The 25,002-nt window shown below is 39.5% G+C and overlaps 1 protein-coding gene across 10 annotated transcripts in view; it reads right to left on the minus strand.

Moving 5' to 3' along the window:
• Positions 1–2,976: 2,976 nt before the first annotated feature.
• The window catches only part of LOC138762131 (myosin light chain kinase, smooth muscle-like), a 309,201-nt gene continuing 287,175 nt past the window's right edge, over positions 2,977–25,002 (minus strand). For 9 of the 10 annotated variants that reach the window (XM_069935544.1, XM_069935546.1, XM_069935539.1 and 6 more), the window contains 7 exons: positions 23,130–23,347; positions 21,105–21,228; positions 13,041–13,193; positions 12,767–12,890; positions 7,663–7,798; positions 5,666–5,797; positions 2,977–3,279 (listed from right to left, as the gene is read on the minus strand). In XM_069935544.1, coding sequence (XP_069791645.1) covers positions 3,047–3,279; positions 5,666–5,797; positions 7,663–7,798; positions 12,767–12,890; positions 13,041–13,193; positions 21,105–21,228; positions 23,130–23,347 — 1,120 coding nt within the window. In that variant the 3' untranslated portion in view covers positions 2,977–3,046. Of the gene's footprint in view, positions 3,280–5,665; positions 5,798–7,662; positions 7,799–12,766; positions 12,891–13,040; positions 13,194–19,684; positions 19,858–21,104; positions 21,229–23,129; positions 23,348–25,002 lie in introns of those variants that run through there. The other variant, XM_069935549.1, reaches the window with a different exon arrangement.

Consider the following 25,002-nt stretch of genomic DNA (forward strand, 5'->3'; position numbering starts at 1 on the left):
AAAGTGGATACAAGTTAACAGGATGATAAAGGAAGCATACAGTCTGCTGGCCTTCATGGGGTTGGGGGGGGGGGCACGTATTGAGTATCAAAGTAAGGAAGTCATGGTTCAGCTATGTAAAACTTTGTCTAGACCCCACATGGAATGCTGTGTGCAATTCTGATTACAGAAAGAAGGTAGAGGCTTTGTAAAGAGTATGGAAGAGATTTACTTAGGTTTTCCATGGGTTAGAGGCTATGAGCTATAAGAAGAGGTTGGACAAAGTTGGGTTGTTTACTCCAAAGCATCAGAGGATGAGGGGTGGCCAGATAGAAGTATATAAAATGATGAGAGGCAATGATAGGGTAGACAGTCAGAATCTTTAACCAGGATATAAAAGTCCCACACAGGAGGACCCGTATTTAAGGTGGGGGGGGGCGGGTAGGGGGATAGTAGGGAGGGGAGTTTATGGAGTTGTGCAGGGCAAGTTTTTTTTTTATACAGAGAGAGGTTGGGGCTGGTATGGTCTCCCAGTATAGATGTGGAAGCAGATGCAATAATGGCATTTAAAAGAGACATGAATATGCAGGCAACAGAAGGGTACGAATCATGTCCAAGCAGGAAAGTTTTGATTTAAATTGGGCATCATGCTTGATGCAGACATAGGAGCTGAATGGCCTGTTCCTGTCTTGTCCTGTTCTGTTTTATGCTCTTAACAGATAATATATACATGGAGGTGAATGGTTTGATCCTAAACATTACATGTTCACATGTAAGGATCGCCCACTCCATTCAAAGAAAATCTTCCATGCAGTGGAAGTCCACCAACTACCATGGGAAAAATAAGTAACTTAATGTCCCTCATTTTGATATGTACTGCAGATACCTGAGGCAGCAGATAACCTTTGTAATAGATTAGAAAAAATGAGGTAAGCACAAAAATTTCATAGTGAAGTAATGTTTCCTACATTATGAGTTTATTGTCATATATATATTGCACCAAAATTCTTACTTGCTGTAGCTGAACTTGTACTTGAAAAAAACCTACTAAAACACCACAACAGCATATTTAATTGAATTAAAAAGAGATGATAAATATAAACCAAAAGATAAATAATCAAAATAATTCCTCCCATTCCAAATGTTGCTGACATGTTAACTTGCAACAAGGTGTTCACCTAGCACATAATGTGACCTCTCCTTGATATATTCAGGTAAAAGGGGGAGAAAGCTCTCTGAAGCGTTAGAGGCTGAAAGGTGAACTGATACAAGTTTATAACATTATGAGAGGCTTTGATAGGGTAGCCAATCAGAATCTTTTACCCAGGATAAAAATGTCATGCATTTAAAGTGAAATGGATTTAAAAGAGATATGGAGGGCAAGTTTTCTTTTTGCACAATAGGTGCCTGGAACAGGTTGCCAAGAGTAGTGGTGGAATCAAATTCAATAGTAACATTGAAGAAGTTTCTGGATGAATATGCAGGAAATAGAGGGACACATATCATGTGCAAGCAGGAAAGTTTTCGTTTAAATGGGGCATCATGTTTGATGCGGACATGTGGGCTGAAGGGCCTGTTCCTGTGTTGCCCTGTTCTAGACTGTATTCTAAAGAGTGTTGGAGTCAGAGACAGGTAGAGATCAAAATATCTCAGCAATATCTACTTCTGAAATTTTCTCAATCTTCGTAAAAAAATCTAAATTTTCCCCATAGATCTTACATATCTTACCAATATGTCTGGTGCAAGTTAAAAACCAGCAGAACCCAGAACTGTGCAGGAAAAAGCTGGCAAGAGGAGAAGAACTACATTGTAAAAATTATTTTAAAAATCTTTTAATACCAAATAATATTATGTAATAAAAACTAAAATGAGATCGATTGTGACTAAACTATCAAACCCGATGGGAGATGGGCACACAGTCAGGGCTAGTTTTACAAATCTTTGCTAATTAGCAGGAAGGCTCCAACGCCATGGGTGAATACCCAAGAGCTGGGTGGGGCAAGAGCAGTTCCTTTCTCATGTACCAACAAAAACTTTGTTCGTAACAATCATCTTTACTGTAGACCTAGGTTTGCTTGAAAATGACAGATAATTTTATTTTCTCAAGCAGAGTTTGTAATTATGAATACAGCACTTTGCAATAATATGTATGTGATGTCTTATGGCATTATCTTGACATTCAATTTATAAGAATCAAAATTATTTTGAAGTCTTTTAGTTTCATATTCAAAATGTGCTTTGTCAGTGGGACACCATTAATTAACATAATTTTCTGCTGAATTTTCAAACAGTAGGATCTTGTAATCAAAATCACCTTCCTGTGAATTTTTCAACCTTTGTCTTTTATTGTATATTTGCCTGTTATTATTTCATGGGTTTTTTTTGTAACATAAATTAATGGCTGCATTGTGAAAGAAATTCTGGTATTCAACTTCCTTCCAAGATCTGTGGCATAAAACCAGTAAAACATATGAACGACATTACTGTCAAAAACTATAAAGTGACACATAAAAAGTAATGTGAAAACATTAAAAACATGTGAAAGGTGCAGTGTAATGTAAACAAAATTGTGTTAAAATATCTTTAGATCACAGAAATCTTCATGCATCTGCAATTGAGAAAGTTGATGAAATTCATTAACTTGGAGCCACCAATTGGCTTCTCATACTTCTGTACACACAACTGAGTCAAAACACCAAAAGAGTAAATCAACAGATTTTAGAAACCAGGTTCAAAGAATTTCTACATTTCTCTGAAAAAGTAAATGATTATTTCAGTTATTTGGTTAATGTGGGTGAAAATGTCATATGTTTGCTGTGGTGTTCAAATTGGGATATATCTGTCATTTTGTGAGCGTGTGGATTGTAATTGTACATTTTCGAGTACAACGACAATATTCTACCATGATTTTTTTTTTAGGCAGAGTGTGCTTATAAATATATCCATAAAGAACTTCCATGCCTTGGGAATTAATGAAGAACTTTGCATAGTCAAAGCTTACACTCTTTACATGGTCTTTAATTGTGTAGCATCTAACATCATACAAGAAGCAAGACTTTTACTTATATTAAGTGTTACTCAGCTTGTCTTCCTCTAAGATTTGCACAATGAGTTCAGCTGCCCAGGTTGCCTCTCCTAAGCTGTTGATGGCCTTGCAGGTATATTTACCATCATCACGTTCAGATACCTCAGAAACAAGCAAAGAGCAGTTTCCATCTTCATCATATTCGATCTGGTAGTGACGGGATTCTTTGATGGGTTGTTCATCCTTAAACCAGATAACTTCAGGATCAGGATAACCTAATGGAGAATATGCAGTTGTCAAATTGTGAATGTGCTCCTGTACACAAATGGCATTTCACAAATAAACCAGAAGTTATTAATGATAGGCTTATTTTACAAGTATCCAGCGAACAATGATACTGAAAATGATGATCTTTGGGATGGAAAATTCTCCTTTAGCTCTTCTGGTTTCTGTTGACAAACATATACTGTCAAATTCTGAACTTATGCTTTTAAATTTCTGATAGGTAGTGTTGAAGGAACCAGGTGATTTTACAAAAAGATTATATTGATTTTTTTCACCAAATTCATACATATGAAATTTTCTCCGATTATTGTGTATTTTAATGCAGATCGACTCAGAGTAACATATGTCCTTATGTCCATTTTGTCCTTAAGTTGGAAAATAACAAAGGTCACTCAATATAATACCCATATATCCACTGTATTGTAATGAATGGCATCAAAAGCACACAAGAACAATTGGTAAAAGTGGTTAAAAAGAAATATATATATATATTTATATATAGATAGAGAGAGAGAGAGAGAGAGAGAGAACGCTAACTAGTTCTGTCATTTATAGGAACAAGTGTATGTACATTCGTCAGGCCTTTGAACTCAATAATATTTTGGGGGCTTGTTGGTATGTATGGTTATTAATAAGTCTGGCATTCATAATCTGGGATGACCTGTGTTTATTTTTAGATTTCTTGATGGTTCATTAATACAGAAAGGAGATAAATGAATCTTTCAGAAAAGAATACATTGATTTAGAGTGTACCTGTGTGTGAGATAACTAAATGGAGAGTAAAATGTTTTAAATTATTGTCTTATTTAAAGTGTTCTTGAGGTGCCCTGATGCTTTGATATTGTTGCTGCAAATGAATCTAAGGATTATTAACGTTATGATGCATATCGTGAAACAGATATATTATATACTAGTATAGCCTGAGGAAAGAATGACTGGAACACAATTCTAGTTAAAATTGGCAGTCTGTGAAGAACAGGCTACTACTTTAAACTATGTTGAAAGTCTGGTTTACAACAAAAAAATTAAATATACCAAAAATGTTCTATCAAAGTGTGGTAATTACAAGCAGAACTTTCTATGGCCACATGTGCAACCTCTGAACATTTGCTGTAGATCTTTGTATGAAATAGGAGTTGTGTACTGCGGAAATGAAGTGCAATTGCAATAACATATTTAAAAGTTAACTCTAAATGGGTGGCACTGTTGCCGCAGTGCTAAGCACAACACCTTTTCAGCGCCAGCGATCAGGGCATGGGTTAGAATCCTGCACTGCCTGTAAGGAGTTTGTACGTTCTCCCCGTGTATGAGTGAGTTTTCCTTGGGAGCTCCGGTTTCCTCCCACCGTCCGAACAGTAGTTGGGGTGTAGGTTAACTGGGTGTAAATTGGGCGGCATGGATGTGAGCCAAAATGGCCTGTTACCTACTGTGCTGTACATCTAAATAAGATAACCAGCCTTTTCACACTCAAGATTACTCCACCCTGACATTCTTTTAGCCCTAAATTTAATTGGTACGATGACATTAAATGGAGAGATAGTGGGTTGGGGCATCTGCTGGTGGTGAAACAGAAAGTGGTAAAACAGCCAAAAGAATATAATTGACACCTGGATAAACCTGACTAACTTGATTTGGCAGATTCAAAGTTTTCAAACACCAGGATGTTTCTGGCAACCAGATGCATTCAAAGCTATTTAAACTTCTAAAGTAATTACTTAAGTTAAAAATAAATATAAACACATAAACATTCTGAAAAGCACATAAATAAATTGAAACAATTAACAAACAAATCTCTAACAATGGTTCCTTGTTACTATTCTCCTCCTTTGAAATCAATGGGGATAGCTCCTGGTACCAGGTCTAACCTGGGACAGGTTTTCAAGCAGATGTTCAGTGGTGAGAATCTCTAATCTGGATCATTGAACTGAATGGAAGAAAGGAGGATTTGAACACTACATGAATTTGAGAATGCAAAAGGTCCATCACCAACAAGCGTTATCACAAGATTGTGGCTTTACATGAAAAGCAGAGTGTAGCATGTTGTGAGCTGAAGCGGCAGGCTGTGTGCTAAGGTATCACAAGCTGATTTTATTTCAATCTCGGGCGCAGCCTTTAAGCCCGACTCCGTTCCGCCCCTTACACACTGTGCTCGAGTCACGATGATGTGAAGGTGTATGCGCCCTTCTGGTCTATCCCAGAAGAGACAGTCCTGCGATGCCATCTTTGCTGCGGCTGCCCCAACGCCCGCGCGTAACAAGCAGGGCCAGTTAGCCACTGCAATTATGTGCGTCGCCACAAGAAAATAATACACAATGAAAAATTCTGGAAACTGCTGCGAACATTATTGCCTATCTCAATCAGGAGTTGAGAAATTACCCTCGATCTTGCAGTCAAACCGAGCTGCACTGCTTTCGATAACTTGGATGTCTTGAAAGGATTTTGAGAAATATGGCTTAAAACTTTGCCTTTCTTCAGAAACAGCTTCAAGTAGCACATTCGGTTCATCGGCTGAGATAAAGAAACACAAAAACAATTAAAGTTAATATCCATTTTTGGCAAGTATGTGAAGCCATGACACCTGTCCATTTTGGGTAAATGCCACGATTTACAACAGTTGGCAGGTACTTAAATTTTTACCCCCAGTGGAAATGCTAAATTTACAACACTGCAAAGTTTCTGAAGCTTGCATTCTGAATCTTCAAATGGTGGCAATATGGTGCTCTCGATGGGACTCACAGAAAGGGACACTGTTGCAAAGCAGAGACTCCAGCTGATGTATCACTACTAATGGTCTTCATAGCTACCATTTAAACATCTTTCAATCTATTGATGTCTTGAGAGAATGGTACCAAACTTTGTTGTACATTTTTGGAATTAATAGCCTGTCTGTAACTTCTCCAACCCTTTACATCTCCCCAATCCCTTTAAATAATGGCATAACAATCAGGATTGCTTGAATAAAACAATAGTACCATTCACTGCCCAACATTAATGCCACAATCATTGGAATTTTGAAATAAAATAGAATTTGCTTGAGATGCACAGTGTGCCAGTTAATGCCTGAAAATAAAAGAAAGGTTAACAATTCAGGTGGGACCCTTCTTCAGGACATTTAGAGAGCAATCATTTTACGTTGGAACAGTACACTCTGATAGTCCTTAGACTCTAGAAGTTGGTTCACTCGTTCGACTGGAACGCAAACAACCGACCCAGAGTGTGCACAGGAAATGTGGCTTGAGCCAGGGATCCAGCGTGCAATCAGGGTTAGGGTTCAGACTGTGGGTTGGGTTTGAGCTTCAGAATGCCAGGGGTGAGAAATGTAGGTAGATTTGTCCCTGGGATCCAGTGGACTTGTAATTTTTACATTTACTATAAACTTATGAGATTCAATGGAAAGTAAAGCACTAAAGACTGCAAACATTGTAGGCTGGAGCAAAAAACTAAACTGCTGGAGGAACTCAGTGGGTCTACAAAGGTAAAGGGATCATTCACATTCTGAGTAAAGGCCCTGCAATAGGGCTGAGAGTGTAGTAGGGAGATAGGCAGTGTAAAGAAATGAGAGGGAGGGATGGGATAGGAACAAATTAATGATAAGTGGAACCAGTTGAGGTGGGGGGGGGGGGAGTGATGGCTGATGGACCATTGGTGGATCTAGGTGGCCAAGGGGAAAAGGAAGGGGAGGGATACCGAACGATCAGGATTATTGGAGTTTCCCATATTAAAATTTTGACATTAAAACATTGTGATGAAGGTTCGACCTGAAATAAAAGTGCATTTGGTTTTTACGAAGTAACATCCAAATCTGCTAAACCGGCACCACCAAAGTCCCAAGGGTGCTGAATTATCAGAGTTTTAATGTAGTATATGTCGAACACTTGCTCACAAAACATCTTACGATATAAAATATATCCTTTGGATTGGACCGAAGAAAGAAGTGCCTGTTATTAATATAAGCTTACATTTTCGCTTCCTTCTGGGAGTAGATTGATCACCCTACATTTTTGACTATTTTATCTCATCTTAATCAGTATTCATCATTCTGCATCTCCAGTGCCACTCAGTCTTTGCACACTGCAAGTCGTGTCTGGATGACAGGAGTATTTCCATTTAGTCACAGGCAAGATTATTGGATAATCAGGTTTGATATTTTAATGCAACCTTTCAGTTATGCAAGTAATCCCCAGAATTTATTGCTCAGCCAATAACTGTCTAGATATTGTATAATTTTCAGAAGTAAATATAAAACTTACTGTTGAAGTAAACAAATCAAGCCGTAAACCCTTTAACCATGTGACTATTTTATTCAGTTAAGCTCTTAATGGAAACGTAGTTGAATCATAAAGGATAGCTGCTGTAAGTCAAGATCTTATTACCTTCAGTTTCTGGCTTTTCAGTAGAAGCCTGAGGACTGGCAGGCGTGCTTCCGAGTGAAGATTTCCTTCCACTTAGACCAGCAAGCATTGCCATGGAGGACAGCCTGCCTATCGCTCTGACTGCATGGCCTGTTTTCTGTAAATTCAAGAAGAATTGACTGTCAAGACATTTCTGAGGCAAAACACTTTTAGTTGAACGATGCACAGTTCATGAATTTTTCCAGATGAAATTGCTCTGTGGGGAATTTTGAACGAGTAGCCCTTTCTTACTTTTCAGAAAATAGGTAACTTGGGCTCTTGACCAGTTACTTAATCCACCTTCAAACAGTCCTGCATGTGGATAAACAACATATATCCACACCCAGGAGGAAGGTCAAATCATGACCTTTTGCTCATTTTAACCCCAGGACTGAAAATGGTTCACAAGTACATAAGAAACAGCAGGAAACCCTATTGCCACACTTGCCTGATCTTTCACTTCAGCTCACTTTCCAACAACTTGTCCCATATTCTTTGATTCCTTTAATATCAAAAAATCCATATACTAAGCAACGGAGCCTCCACAACTCTCTTGGTGTGAATCTTCATTATCTTAAGTCTGCAAAACCCCACACAGGGGAAAAATAATTGCTGTAAAGACTTACTCAGTTTTACTCATCATTTTCTAAAGTCAAGAGAGAATAGGTCTAGTCTGCTTCAGTTCTCCTCTTTGAACAAATCTTCATCCTAGGATTCAAGCTGGTGTGCCTTTGATATGCTCCCTCTATCTCAATTATAAATATCTTTTATATTTGGTCCAGTAGAAGAAGGCAAAGCTTTACTCCCAGCTGAATTCAATGCCTTCTATGACTGATTTGACCACAAGAACGAGGAAGACCCACCACTGCGCACCCCATGTCCCCTGATGATCCGCTCTTGTCTGTCTCCATGGATGACGTGCGGCCTGCCTTCAGGAAAGTGAATCTGAGGAAAGCATCTGGTCTGATCAGAATACCTGGTCAAGTATTAAAAATCTATGCTGATCAATTTAGCCATGAATTTACAGTTATCCTCAACATCTCATTCTAGCACGGTGTGGTACCCGTCTGTTTCAAATAGGCATCAATCATACTGGTGCCCAAGAAGAGTGTGGTAACCTGCTAAAATGACTGTCGACCAGTGGCACTCACATCAGGTGATGGTGTTTTGAAAGGCTGGTGTTCAAACATATTTGCTCCTGTCTGTGCAGCAACAAGGATCTGTTCCAATTTGCCTACTGTAGCAACAGGTCGATGGCGGATGCCATCTCACTGGATCTACACAAAGCCCTGGAACACCTGGACAGCAAGGATGCATACATCAGGATGCTCTTTTTTGACTACAGTTTGGCATTTAACACCATCATCCCCTCAAAACTGCTCAGCAAACTCCATGATCTGGGATTCACTGTGTAATTGGATTCTTGATTTCCTCACCTACTGACCACAATCAGTGAGGATTGGTAAGAGCATCTCCTCCTCAATCTCCATCAGTTCCGGAGCACCACAGGGCTGTGTTCTTTGACCCCTGCTCTACTCGCTTTACATCTATGACTGTGTGGCTAGGTACGACAACACCACCATCTACCAATACATGGTGATTCTGCCTTGCCTGCAGGAAACAGAATCTCAGGGTTGCATGTGATGTCATGTATGTACTCTGAAAGTAAATCTTTTCCTGGGGTCAGCAGATCTTTACACAATATTTCAGGTTCAGTCTCAGCAGAAGTGTGAAATCTTTAATCTGGCAATAAAATGTAATAAAAATGTTTGGTTTGCCTCTAAAATGAAGAGTCAAGGAAGACTAATTAGTAGGAGACTACAACATCGCATACCTGAAAAGACATTATTGTGACTACATCAATAGGAAAATGTAAATTATTTGTAAAATCATCAGCGATGCAAAGGCAAGCAATATCTCCCGTACCATGGACAAAATGCCTTTCATAGGCAAAATGAAAGATTAATCATGGAGCGGATGAATTTGTTTATTGGTGTACAAAGGAAAAAAAAAGATCTTTAAGAATGGCTTGGCTCCAAATAAGCTTTCAGTTTAAGATGCTAAGCAGTAAAACAAGGTAACGCTCTGCAACTTTATTGCTACGATCGAAATTTGATCATGAGTGTTAATGAAGCTGAAGTATCACTTTTCTGTTGGTCGTTAAACAATTTCAATGGGCTTGAGCATCTGTATCACAAAGGTGATGTGCCATAACCAATTCAGATTCTTGCTCAGGGAGAGCACAGGAAAAGAACCCTTTGTACATATCACGTTCCTGATAATGTGTGTCACTTTAAACCTTGTTTAACCCAAGTCTATCACAGGTGTAAGATGGAGCAGCATCATGTAGACATCATGCAATTCAGCAGTGGACTCCAGACGTTCACTCCAGTGCAAAGCAGCATGGCAGTTGGGAATCCAAGTGAGGGATTTGACCAAGTTTTTATCCTGGATTCATCATTTTTTTTGAATATTTTATTTTTGATTTTTAAAGACTCATACAAATCCAAGCAAACAACACAATCTCTATCAACAATAGTATATAACAGAGTTGATTTTCTCCCCTAGCCTCTCCCCTCCCTCCCATACTCTAATACAACAAAAAATAATTATTCAGGTGTCTAACCTTTTGTCCGGGATTGTCAGGACAGACACCTGCTGTTCAGAATCTTCTGGATTTCGGAATCATTTTGATTTTCTTCCCTTTAAGCCTACCTGAGTCACGCTGCCGCATCCACCCTCCACCCAAGTCATGCTGCCGTCCCCCCTCCCTCGCCTGACCGAGTCATACTGCCGTCTCTCTTCCCCCCTCGCCCGCCTGACTCACGCTGCCTTCTCTCCCCATCACCCGACCAAGTCACACTGCCATCTCACCCCTTGCCCGACCAAGTCACATTGCTGTCTCTCCCCCTTGCCCAACTGAGTCATGTTGCCGTCTCTTTTCCCTCGTCCGACCAAGTTGCGCTGTCACCTCTCTCCCTCCCCCCCCCCCCCCGCCTGTCTGAGTCACACTGTCATCTCATCCGCTCGCCCAACCAAGACACACTGCTATCTCTCTCATTTCCCCCACTTCCCCCAGGAGAACAGTCCCCTTCTCGGTTCCCTTGTGCTGATGGTGGTACAGTGGTTTCAGCTGTGTGGAGGATTATGGGTAGTGACTATGGCCATTGAGTCACTGCCAGACCAACTAAAAGCATCGCAATGCTGATTCAGAGGCATTTATAAAGTAGCGGAATGTGATGGGATACACGGAAGTTGAACTAGGGTCGCGTCGGGTCACGTTTGAAGTCAAACTCTATCTTTGATGAGCAGGTGTTGTGATGGATTATGTTATGTTTTATATTGTATATAGATGTGTTTTAAAGGAGATAAATTGTGTGGATTTTTTAGTTAGGTCACACACAGATACAAACACTTCAAAACAGATCTTATTTAAAATGCTGAAGCTCTGCTCAAGGCAGACAGTCCAGGCTTTGGGTGCCTTTGCAAAATCTTTGAAGAATGCCTATAGAGACTTCACAAGTAGGTGTTAATTGGACATGCTGTGGAGTAATGGATTATTGCTTTGGAAAGCAACAGATGAACAGACTCGGAAGATTAAGTCCTGAGCCACAGTCTGTCTGAGTGCAATTTGCTGTTCTAAGAGTCTAAGAGGGTCATGGGGTTTTCTCTGAGTGAGAGAGAGAGAGAGAGAGAGAGAGAGAGAAAGAGAGAGAGAGAGAGAGAGAGAGAGAGAGAGAGAGAGAGAGAGTTCTACGGTTCACCAACAGTAGCTGGGAGTGGAACATGACAAGCTGGCAAGCTTGTGGAAAAACTCCATTTTGAATATGAGTTGTGAGTTCTGAGCTCAGCCTGGTCAAAGCCCTTGTAGTCCATACAAGAGGAGAGGACTGGCTGTATAATGTTTCACTTGAAATAAAGGAAACAAAAAGGAACTTTGTGGTGACCTAAAAGAAAGAGGTCATCATTTGGAAAACCCTGATGGGGTAAGTTTCTTTGGCAAGACACAGAAGTGGCTGATCAGAAGGAATCAGTTGAGGGTGTCCAATGAGCAACAAATCTCTCTCTGAAAACCTTCCTGAGCAGTAACCTTTCAAGCACCAAAGCCTGGTGAAGTTCATAAATGTTAAATTCTGCGCACAGTATAAGAATTGCCTGATACCAGTGAACTTGGAGGAGTGAGAAGTGAGATTGGACTGTGAATCAAAGAAATTTACTGAACTTATACACACATTACATACACGTGCACTTCGAATTAGAAGGGGGTTAAGTTAGGATAAGTCATGTTTAAAGATAATTAAAAGCAACTTTTGTTTAAGTAAACATTTGTCTTGGTGAATTTCTATTGCTGCTGGGTTTTGGGGTTCTCTGGCCCTGTAACAATGTCATCTAACCCTTAAGGGAATTTAAGAAAAACCCAAAGAAGCCTGAAATAAAAAAGGTAAGGAACAAAGTACAAGAGCGTGTCATCTGTGCCATGACCCACTTCATTCATCTCAATCATTCCACTACTGGCATGGATTGTTGCATTTCCTTTATTCAGAAGGGGTATAGTTATATTTGTGCATCAAGGTGTTGCAGGTAGGGTTACCTCACCCTAATAAATATGTTATATTTCCTCCTATGGTGGCTTTGGTGCTTTAAATCAGACGTTTCCTTCAGCAGAACCAATAACAAGAACTATATAGACCACAAAGTTCTCAGTTCAAATCTCCCTTTATGCTGAATTCAGATGATAATGGTGGTCGATTCTATGGAGAGAGAAGACTAGTTGCTCCTGTTTACTAATTGCTGACTTTCAACTTGAAGAAAAAGACTGTGTGGAGATTAGGCAAGGGTAATCTTGAGCAATGACGGCATTGAATACTCATGATTCGTAAGTAAAGATCAATACATGAAGGGAAGAGGGCTGTAGGTTTGCAGGCTTTAATTACATTCCATGATTTAGATAAACAGTTTGGCTCAGCATCTTCAGGAAAGATGGAGAAATTAATGAGTGTAAAAAATGGAACATGCACCCTGGCCAGGTAGGGAAGATATTTTTCAGTCAGTCGATTATAACATGAACATTTTTCATCAGTTGTACCTGCCATTTCCTCCTGGCCATGTACTTCTTCATTCTTTCCTTCGACAGTTTCTTCACGGCCATGTTTTTAACATCCTTCTTCAGCCACTTGTGCTCAAGACACTGATTACAATTCAAACGCTGTCTAGCAACATACAAAAGAAATTGTATTTTTTAAAACCCATTATTTCAATTATATTTTATAACAATTACAATATCTCAACTGAAGAGCAAACAGAAACTATTTGTTGAAATAGGAAATTGAAACCAAGGTAATACAGACAAAAATATTTACTTCATGTCTTTTTTCAATAGACCACGAATGAAGTCTTTGGCATCATCTGAAATTTCATCAAAAGCTTCATCATCAAAATCCCAGGTGGCAGAAGTTACATTTGCCAGAGTTTCATTATCATTATCTCCCATGAATGGTGAAAGTCCACTGACCCTAGCGCAGAACATAAAGAAAAGCAGGTGAGTGAAATGATACCACCAAACGGAATTATGAACACATTCAAAGTTGACCCAGGCTGTTAATTTATTTTCCCACATTTCAACCCATGCAAAAATATGACAATACATTTCAACTGTTACTGTTTACATTCACTGTTAATTTTTCAGTTTTGAGAAAAAGTAATCTTCATTATATCATAAACATTAGCCCTTTTAAAAATGCCTCAATGAACTTGCAAGCTCACTGACTGAGATCTTGGAATCACTTTGTTCATCTTATTAGTGGAAATTGCACAAAAAAATAAAAAGGAATGCATTCCGAAGAATACTTAATTTTAGTTTCTCTCTTCCCTTCGATTTCCCTGAAGCACTCAAGGTTTTTTATTTCTAATGAGGAAGATGTACATGCAAAGTTCAGCTGACCACCAGATGGTGAACAATGATCCTGAATGATCCACAATTAGTTTATTTCACCCTCACCAGCAGGGTTAGTCATTCTCAGCAAAATTCCTGTGCAGGAAACGTTCTTGGGATCCTGGCTTTGTGCACATTGTTGTCATTCTGTTTTGCTATCTTTAATTAGTTGAAATTGTTTCATTCATAATCATTGTTATTTACCTCCTCCGCCAGTCATTGAAGGGAAGTTTTATTCAGTCCAGAAGGTCATTTAATGCTGTTGTGTGAAGAACTTGCAAACAGTAACACTATGTACTACTAAAGGTTTTGAACTCTTGATCCCTTGTCCAACTGTCATGGTTCAATTTGAAGCAGTCTCAGATCTATTTCCCTTTCATGGTTTGCTCTCTCGTGGGCCTTCATAGGTTGATCTACTTTACTTCATTGGTGCTGAGGCCGAATTTATCTTGTCTTTCATCACTGTTCAGTCCTCCAATGCGAGGGATCAGTCCCATGGCTCTTTTATTTTCAGTTGTTTCACAGTAACCAGAATTAGTAACAGTTCCCAAGCTATGGTCTGTCCACAACAAGCCACACTTTAATCACTCTGCAATGTATCTTTAACATTTTAAACTTTAAGACATCCAACTGTTACACATGAATGCAAATTTACCTGGCCCTATAATTCAGAAGTAATTTTTGTAATTTTAGCCTGATTTATTCAATAAATCATGCCTCATAGAAGGAACATTGCTAAAATAATGAATGATAACCTGAATGAACAACAAGTGCACATTCTTCTGAAATACCTTCAACAGGGCTAAATGTCCTCTGACCACAAGGTCAACTGCATTGAAAGGGAAAGAGAGAAAGAAAGGGAGTTTAAGAGTATGAATTTCTGATCTTCAGGCCTTGGCAGCTGAAGGCTACTAGCAGACCAAGTAAACAACTTTGAAGCAGCAGTAAATCAGAGATATGTTGAGAAAGGGATTTGATTCTTCAGTCTCTTTTGAATGTCTTGCCTCAGATTTATTTCTTCACTTAATCAAAAATTTTGGTCTTTTGAGATTAGGCTGCTGACATTAACCATCAAAAACAAGAATGTGTGGTGTTTATCATTATATAAACATTTCCAAACTGCAGGCTGATTTTGACTGCAATCTTGAAATCTACTTGCTTTCAGGGCTCAAAGCTTGAAAAAATATAAGTAAACTGAGATTCTATTTTACAGTGGAATATAACAAACAGTAACACAAATCTGTTTATTGCTTTAACAACTGAACAAAATAATTGTTTAATTTAAACCACAAGTAAACATTTCTAATCAGCGTTTTGCTTCGACACTTTGCAGCAATCATTTATTTTCTTTGCAGCTGTTGGACTGTGAATTTCCTCGAAAACAATTCCTTATTTAGTGAATTTGGAGATGAAAGAAAACACTTTCTCAAAATCGTAAGAGAATGTATTTAATCAGCAGAAATCACTAATTTCTCTTTGGGAAGGACCAATGTAAAATTTCTTGATGGACAGATCTTCATGCAGCAATATTTTTCTATAAAATTCAGTTAACACTGTTGACACTGGAATGCATTTAAAGCACATTGGCTTTATTCTGAGCAAATAATTTGCAATGTAGCCTACTGCTATAACATGAAATAAACTGCAAAATCTTATGGCATGAAAATTTGATTTTCCATATGACAAGCTCTTAGTACAGTTAACCTAACATTGCTTTATCAGGTCCACTAAATCTGCTTTGGCACAGAGTGTATAAATTTGGAATGAGGACTATGCTGCTTTTATATCCTTTTAAAGTGAATAACTGGTAGGAGTGGATCTACTTACTGTGGAAACAATTTTCCATCCGGAATGCAAAATAAACTGATTTTTCTTTGGAATGACAAAGGAGCAGGCAGCACTGGGTCTAAGCCATCAGCATCTTAGTCTCGCACTTGGTATTCTTCACAATTACAGCAATCTCATTTATTATCAACTTCAATTCTATTTACATGATTTATCTTTATCTTAGCTCTTATGCCCTTTCAATTAACTTTAGATTTATCCAATTGAAGATCATAAACACTGCTTTTTGAGGGATTAAAAAATATATCAAATTGACATACAAACATCATTTCCTTTTGTTTAAAGCTTGCCAAGATATTTTTAAAACTCATCTGATCAGGCCAAAGTATACAAATGCTTCTCTGTTTTAAATGTAGACCGTATTTCAAATAACTTTTTGAGGGATAGATAGTTGAGTAAATTTCCCATATTTTCACATTCTGTTACTTAAACTTTGTGATTCATATATGAATTATTTGATGTTAATTCTTATGAAAACTACGACTGGATCTAGATTTGCTAATTATCGTAGCAGCATTGTTTTTTTAAAAATATGATGAGAAAATACCAGCCCCAACATTCTAAATACGGTGTATTTAATCCAGTTATTTCTTGGAAGTGAATTTGCAAGACTAAGGATGGGGAGATGCAAATCTACTTTGGTGATGTATTTCTTGCTGAGGGAAGTTACACATGGATAATGGCACCAGATTCATATTCACCATTACTTTCTTGGCAGGTTCTGAGCTCATCAAGCTGCATTTGGTTAACGTTGACAACTGTCCACCTGGCTCTCCTTGCCTTGTCTTGTAACATCTTGCAGGAAGAATTTTTTTTTAATGTTGTCTGGGCAAGGAATACTAATGACATTTATTGTGAACAGAGGAATGCTTTTAGAAGTAGCCTTGGAATGGAGTGTAACAGAAATTAGTTGGTCTGGATTAAGTAAACCCAGTTTAACAATGGGCACACTTGTAAAAAGTGTATTAATTTTTCCAGATTTGTGCATTGCTGGATAGACCAGCTTTATTGCTCATACCCAAATGCCCATGAGAAGGTGGTGGATAGTTGCTTTTTTGAATTCCTAAAGCCTTCTGTGAAAATAAGTGCGCAGTATTGAGGAGGTAGCTCCAAGATTTACATTAGTCACCAAGAAGGAGTAGCAGTATATATCCAAGTTAGAATGGTGTACATCTTGGAAGGGAATTCACAGGTGGTGGTATCTCTCAAATGACTGAAGCCCATATCTTTTTTTTGTGGTAGATGCTATGGGTTTGGGAGCATCCTGAGCAAGTACCTGCAGTGCAATTTCAGGGTGATACATACTGTATCTGCATACACTGGTTGTGGAGGAATGGATGCCAGTTAAACAGGCATCTTTGCCTAAGACGCTATAAAGCTTTGTACGATTCCTGCAATTGCATCCATCTTGGCAAGTAGAGAATAGTTCATCACATTTCTCAAGGATTTTGCATTGTAAACAATAGAATGTGTTTTGGCCATCGGGTGAACCACCCACCATAAGATGTCCAGCCCCTGATTTTCCATTAGGGCTAGTCTAGTCTAGGTGACCTCCAGGATATTGATGGTTGGAATCTGGGTGATAGTAATTCAAGCAAATGTCAACCTTGGGTGATTGGACTGTTAGAAACACTCATTTCCTGTACTTCTGTAGACTGAACACTACTTGCCACTTATCCGCCATTCTTGAATGTTGTTTAGATCCTACTGTGTGCAGACATGGAGTGCTTCATTTGTTGAGGAATTGAACATCGTGCAATCATCAATAAATATTCCTGCTTTAGAGTTTACAATGGACAGAAGGTTATTGATGAAGCAGCTGACCATTGTTGAACCTAGGACAAAGTCCTGAGGATCTCCCACAGTGATGTTCAGTGATTTGAATGATTAAGCTCAAACAACCCATGCATCTTCCTTCACAATCAGTCAAATGCTGCCTTTGTTTGAGGATGTTAAAGACAGTCACTCTCACTTCACCTTTGGACCAAGACAATGATAAGATCTGGAGTTAAGAACTCCTGGTGAAATGCAAATTGGGCATCAATGAGCAGGGAATTGGTGAGTATAAATTACTTTTCATAAAGACCATTGAGAGGAGATTGCTTGCTGCTAATTAGACAGATTGCCTTTATCCAGTTTTTTTTGTGAACCAGGTACAACTCTCTGGCCATAAATAAAATCTGCTGAAGGAACTCGACAGGTTAAGCAGCATCAATTGGAGAAACATTGCAGGCTGGAACTTTTCATTAGGATAGATGTGCAGGAAAGAGAGCTGATATAAGGAGGTCAGGGTGAAAGGTGTAGATGCACGGCTAGTGGGGGATTGGTGGACCAAAGAGAGATGAAGGATTACAGACAGAGGCAGTTGATTGGCAGATGCTAAACAGAGAGAAAGAGAAGCAAAAGGGTGGTGGCAAAAGATAAGTCATACAAAGAGGGAGGCATGTGTTAGCCGAGTGGTTAGCGCAACTCTGTTACAACACCAGTGACCAAGACCGGAATTCAAATCCCATGCTGTCTGTAAGGAGTTTGTACTTTCTCCCTGTGGACCAGGTGCTCTGGTTCCCCCCCTCCCCAACCCCACATTCAATTGGGTGTATTTGGGTGGCAAAGGCTTATGGGCCAAAAGGGCCTGTTACCGTGCTGTATGTTTGTTTCAATTAAAAAATTAAAATTTTTAGAGTGGGGAAGGTGATAGATAAGGACAAAGGGTGCAAGTGCTGGAATCTGATAAGAAAAGGTGGCAATAGTAGTATGACGAGAGACCTGACGGAACTGAAGGGGAGGTATGAGGGAAAGGGGAAAAATTCAAATAGGGTGGAAGAGGAAGGAACCAAAGAGAATGAGTATGGATGGGGTGGGGGAAGAGACAAAATGTGGGAGGGGTGGGGAATAAAGAGGAAGGAATCGAAGTAGTTCAGAAGGGGAGAGAATACATCTCCTGAAATTGTAAAATTCAATGTTCACAACATTGGACTGAAGACTGCCCAGGGATAATATGAGACGTTGTTCCTTTTATTTATGTTGGGCCTCACTCTGGCAGTGGAGAAGGCCTAAGACAAATAAGACAGTGTAGGAACGAGAGGGGGAGTTGAAATGGCAAGCGACTGGGATCTCAGGTTGGCTAAAGATCAGAGCTCACTCTGTAAGCAATTGTCCATTTGTCAGGTGATGCTAATGTAATAACTGATTAGGAATGGCTTGTTGAGAGACATGGCTGGATATAAATTCCAAGGGTGGCATGGTTAGCGCAACGCTGTTACAGTGCCAGGGATTGGGTCCAGGGTTTGAATCTGTCTGTAAGGAGTTTGCATGTTATCCCGTGTCTGCGTGGGTTTCCCCTAGGGGCTTCAGTTTTCCCCCACCCTTCAAAAATGTACTGGGGGGTAATTGGGTGGCATGGGCTCATGGGCTGATAGGGCTTGTTACCATGCTGTATGTCAAAATTTTAAAAAAAGTCTAATATTACAGACTGGTTGCTTTCCGATATATACAGTCTTCTCACCTGCTTCAAGTCACATTGAGTGAAATGAATTGGCTGAAGACTGGCTTCCATGATGGTGAAGATTGAGGAGGAAGATGAGATGGATAATTGACCACATCACTGTTTTTAATTTATCATTAATTATCACTCGCTCAACATGGTTACCAGTGCTGTAGCCTTGTCCTCAGCACTGATGCAGGGCCCCAGCCATGAATGAAAAAGGGATGTTCTTGCACCATCCCCCTCCCATTAGCTGCTTCATTGTTTATCATCATTCACGGCTGGATGCATCTGGAGAACATTGCTTTGATCTGATGTATTAATTATGGAATTGTTTAGCTCTGCCTATTGCATGGTGCTTGGCTGTTTCACACACTTGTTGGAGCTCTATTAGGCTGTCTCATTTTTAGATAGTCCTAGTGCTGCTGTCAGCATCCCTCCTGCTCACCTCATCAAACCAGAGTTGATAAGGATTATTAATCTTGGATTAATTGGCATGGCGGAGTGAGATATACAATGGGTCTTAGGCTACAGATTGTGACAGTGTATATTTCTGTTCTTTTGATAGTCCACAGGTCTTATCAATGCCTAGCTTTGAGTGACCAGATCTGTACTGAGACTACCCTATTTAGCACTTCAGGAGTGCCAGGCAACAAGCTGGAGGGTGACATGAGAGTGAAAATGGAAGTTTAATTCATCAACAAGGTTCACCTTTACCAACGCTGTTATGGGTGGATGTTTATGTCATTGGCAAACAAGGTAAACCAAGTTTGCTGAGACCCACTACCTGCTCCAAGCCCAATCTCTCAGTGGTGTTATCACAGGCTACTCTTGATAATGGATATTGAAGACACCCCTCATTCTCTCAGTGTTTCTTCTTGTGGCAGTTCAACCGAGAGAAGCACAGATTCATCACCTGAAGGAGGAAAGCAGGTGATAATCAGGAGGAAATTGTCATCAGGTGACATGAGATGAGGAGTCAATAATAAAGACTTTCAGGACCTCTCTTCTATCAACGTGACAGGATGTATCCAACAGCTGTGATGGAGGATTCTGTAGCATGATCTACAATTTTGTGAGGTTGATGATGTCAGGCTCATTTGGAAGATCTTTCTCAGTTCAGACTCCAATCCCAGATGGTTGTGAGGCATTTACAAGGTCTGGCGTAATGTAGTCATGTCTATTTTGAGGTGTAAATCAATAGCAGTTGTTCAGTATCTTATACCTTAATGGAATGTGCAAAGTTCCTTGTTGTGCATAGAATGGATGACCTGTCCTGAACCCACAACACCTCCTCATGAATCTGGAAGGTGCAGCAATGACTACACTTCCTTTGGAGGTTGAGCAAAGCTATTAACCCTCTCTTGATAACATTATACAGGAGCACAATTGAAAGTGTCATATCTGGCTGCCTCACTGTGGGTCGTGGTAGCCTGCAGAGCATCGGACAGGAAGTCAATAGAAAGGATCATAAAAGTAGCCAAGAAATTGACTGGGGTCTTGCGTTTCTCTATTGACAAAGTATTGCTCGAAGAATGATCAAGGCTCCATACCATCCTTCACACAGGATCTTTGACCTACTGCCATCAGCAATGAGGTACAAGAGCATCAAAATCAGGACTGCCAGGCTGGGAAATAGCTTCTTCCAGCAGGCTGTGATATTGATGAACAGTATCCTATAATCCAGTGTCTCTTATAAATGAAACAAGTAAATTATTCTGAAATATTTATAAATATCTATTTTATATTTTATGTATATATGTAATTATTGTGTGTATGCACCATGGTCTGGAGAAATGATGCTTTGTCTCGTTGTATATGTACAGTTAGATATTAATAAGCTTGAACTTGAATTTTCTGGAACTCCTTATAACTACTACCAAGTGGTATTAAATGAAAGAAAATTAACAAAGTAACAGTAATGTAAAAATAGAATCTGCCATTACAGTGAAGAGTATGGGCTTGATCATTTAAGGTCTCTAACTTTGCACATTATTTATTAGTGAATATTTATTTTCTGTATTGCACAGTTTGAAATAAAATGAAATTATCTAAAAATGTAAAGATAAACTAACACATTTGTGAAAATGTTGGATTGACAAAAGTGAAAAATATCATTGTATTTCAGTAATAAGGAGGTTCAAGGTGATCAACTCAACTTACAAGATATAGCAGATGACTCCTATGCTCCACATATCTGTTGCATACCCAATTGGTTCATAGTTGATCACTTCAGGAGCCACAAATTCAGGAGTTCCAAATAGAACCTTTAGAGAGGATGTACTTTCTGGAAGAAACAGGAAAGAAATGATGTGCCAGTTTCTTTACAGAGTTTGATCAATTTAGTACCAAGAGTTTCAGTCAATTGTCCATACTCGATAATAATCACATTTGCTCTTTTTAATTTCTTGATAGAGAAGTGAGAATAAAATGCCAGCCAGAAAGTGCATCTCATTCAGGAAAACAGAGGAAGCTCCTCAACAAAGCTGATACACAGGGAATCAGGCACACACATGTGTTGGGAAAGGTATTGAAGAACACATCAAATTATTCTTGGGAGTGATTTAGAACTTGCACCTCAAAAGTGGGGGTGGGGGGGAGAGAGAGTGAGAAAGAGAGAGAGAGAGAGAGAGAGAGAGAGAAAGAGAGTGAGAGCTAAATCTCAGAGAGAAAATAATTTTTTAATTTGCAAAATGAACATCAGGCAGGGAAAATTATGGAAGAAGGGCCTTGGTGTAATTTTATGGAGTTTTTTACAAATACAAATTTATAGTATCCCAATCACAAATTTCAATATTCAATTGGTGATGTGAGGACTTTACATGCTTTACCCTTTTCATCAGGCACTGATTCATCTATACTGCAATCCTGAAAGGTACGACTACATCCTGCTTCCAACTGAAACTGATTTTGAATAAGTTTCTGTGAGATACCAAAGAATAACTTCATAACACTATAGCAGCTCACCATTAGTAAATGCACAAAAGTTCTGGAGAAACTCAGAAGGCCCAGCAGCATCCATGGGAGGTAAAGATATATCACTGACATTTTGGGCCTGAGCACTTCACCAAGGTACAGAGAAAAAGAATTAAAAAGATGGGGGAGAAGGGAAGAAGGGGCAGGAGAAGGAGCACAGGCCATGGGTGGATTGGATAGGAGGGCAAGAGAAAATAGATGATAATTGATTGGGGGGAGGAAAGGAGATAGAGGGAAAGGGGAGAATGACAAGAGATGGGGAACTGGAGGAAAGGACACATAGGGATAGGGAAAGAGAGAAATGGAGGTGGGGAAAAGGGGGCTTAATGGAAAGCAGGGAAATCAAATGCCATTTAGTTGGAGGGAGGTCAGGCGATGGCCAATAACTGATCAGACAAGATGAATCTATCACTAGGCCAGCTATTGAGCTCAAAGGAAGAAGTTGTGATTAAATCTGAGTGGAAATGAGAAAAGAGAATACTTAATATGAGAAGTCCAAACAGTCAGAAAGAGAGGACCTGCAGAAAAAGTTATATGAAGCAAGGCAAAGTTAATGCTCATAACAAATGAGTTAAATGGTTATGATTTTGGAAATTATTTCTATGCATGTACAGCAGTCAGGTGGTGTTTGACCTTAATTTCACTTAAAATTTAGGAATTCCCTCTGGGCCTCTCCAGCTTCAACACCACAGCAGAGTTGAAGATTTGTGGACATCTTGCTCATTAACAGAAACATTCGACCTCAACGAGGGCAGCAGTGGAGAGCAATATAAAGGCATGGAGCGAGAGAAACCTCTGTGCAGGGGTGTGGGAGAAGGCCCTGGGAAGTGGCAGGGGAGGACTTCTGGATGGGAATGTAGATGCCTTTTCACCTACCTTATCTCAATTATTTTATTTTCTCCAGTCTTTAGCAAGTTTCTGAAATTGAATCCTGTCTAAGCCTTCTGAACCAAACCTGGCACTTTGCAGTTGAATGAATTCTGAATCTTTAAGGTGACAGCATTATGAGATTAAAAATGATACCGTGAGTCACCATCAACAATATTGTTCAGGTAAAAGGCTCAGAACTTTCCACCACAAGACGAAGATAATAGACGGGTTCCTTCTGAGATCTTCCAACATTCAGTAGGATCATCCAAGCACAGATTCACATCAACAGTAATACAGAATCTGACAACGTTATTAACGTTAGTATATGAGTAGAACTATTACCTAATCTTCGAGCAAGTCCAAAATCAATCAGCTTAATCCTTGCTCCTGTTTTGTTGACGCACATGATGTTTTCTGGCTTTAAATCCAGGTGTACAATTTCCTGCTTGTGGATATATTGCACTCCTTCATTAATTTGTAGCATGTATTTGATGCATTCCCTCTCAGTCAACTCAAAATCTTCATCGATTATCCTTTCAAACAGTTCCCCTCCTGAAACTCTGGGAGACAAGGAATGTGTGAAAAATTAAAAATGCAGTGAGAAATACATTATTTAGTACATCAAGAAAATGTCTCATGTTTAGAAGATTTATATTGATTGCCATTCTTGAGTTTTTCTTCAGCCAATTGGCTTCATTGATTTCAACAGACCATATAGTCAAGTGGGTGTAAATGCTTGATGTGAACCAGCCTTGTTTCTATTGGAAAGCTTGACAGAGATAAACAAAAGAGAAGAACACTGCTAAAAACTAGAGAATTAAAAATGATACCATGAGTTACCATCAACAATATTGTTCAGGTAAAAGGCTCAGAACTTTCCACCACAAGACAAAGATAATAGACGGGTTCCTTCTGAGATCTTCCAACATTCAGTAGGATCATCCAAGCACAGATTCACATCAACAGTAATACAGAATCTGACAACGTTATTAACGCCACCTCACTGACAAAAGGCAAAGGAGGAAAAACCCAACACCCAACCCCAACCAACCAATTTTCCCCTGCAGCCGCTGCAACCGTGTCTGCCTGTCCCGCATCAGACTTGTCAGCCACAAACGAGCCTGCAGCTGACGTGGACTTTTTACCCCCTCCATAAATCTTCGTCCGCGAAGCCAAGCCAAAGAAGAAATGAGTAGAACTATTCCCTAATCTTCGAGTAACATCATAGGTTTTATCAAATCATAGAAACAAAGGAGGTGAAGATTTCTGAGGCTTGGGATGGTGTGCTGGTGGGAGAAAGCTGGCCAATAAGATGATGTGAAGCACTGATGTACTGTAACAGGGAGAATCATATGGCTGGGGCAGCAACCCATCATTTAGTGGATGACAAGACACTTCCACTATCTTTTAGATTTAGTGCATTCCCATGAGCAATTTTCTCAGTAAGATCCCAAATTTCACCCGCGTTTCTTCTGTGATGGGGGATAATATTGGAGTACGTCCATTCTGCTTTACCATTCTCCTTTGCTCCAGTCTGGGCTTTTGCTTCTCTTCCTTTAAGATGATTCATGAGAATACAAAGGCAAAACCATTGCGAATGCTTCCAGAGCCATAAGAATCCTGAAAATGTCCCCCTGACCTCTTACAATTAGAAAAAAGGTTTGGGTGGGAAAAATGAAGAAGATTTGACATGTTGTCAACTACTGTGTCAAACCTCTACAGGTGTACTGATGAAAACATACTGATTGGTTGCATCACGGATTCGTTTGTAAACTCAAGTGCCCAGGACACAGAGGGCTGTAGAAAGTGGCAAATGTAGCCATTAAGGGCACAACTTCCTGTCTGTTGAAAGCATCTATGTGAGGCGCTGCGTCAAGAGAGCTGTCAACATCACAAAAGGACACCCATCACCCTCATCACAACCTCTACTCGCTGCTCTCATCAAAAAAAAGGTTCAGAAACCCATAGTGCAGCACCTCATGGTTCAGTTTTTTGTCCACCACTCTTGTTTCTAGTGGAAAACTTGACATAGATAAACAAAAGAGAAGAGCTAGAGAATTAGAAATATCACAGGTTACATGAAACCTGTACTATCCTAATCTGCCTGCAGTACTGAAACTTCACCTTTTCTCTTGCACTAACTGCACTGTGAATATTTATTTATCTGTATCTTTTTTTTTACTCTCTAGGCATTCATGGTCACTTACATTATTAC

This window comes from Narcine bancroftii, chromosome 4 (assembly GCF_036971445.1).
Source record: "Narcine bancroftii isolate sNarBan1 chromosome 4, sNarBan1.hap1, whole genome shotgun sequence".
In the NCBI taxonomy this organism is placed as follows: Eukaryota; Metazoa; Chordata; class Chondrichthyes; order Torpediniformes; family Narcinidae; genus Narcine; species Narcine bancroftii.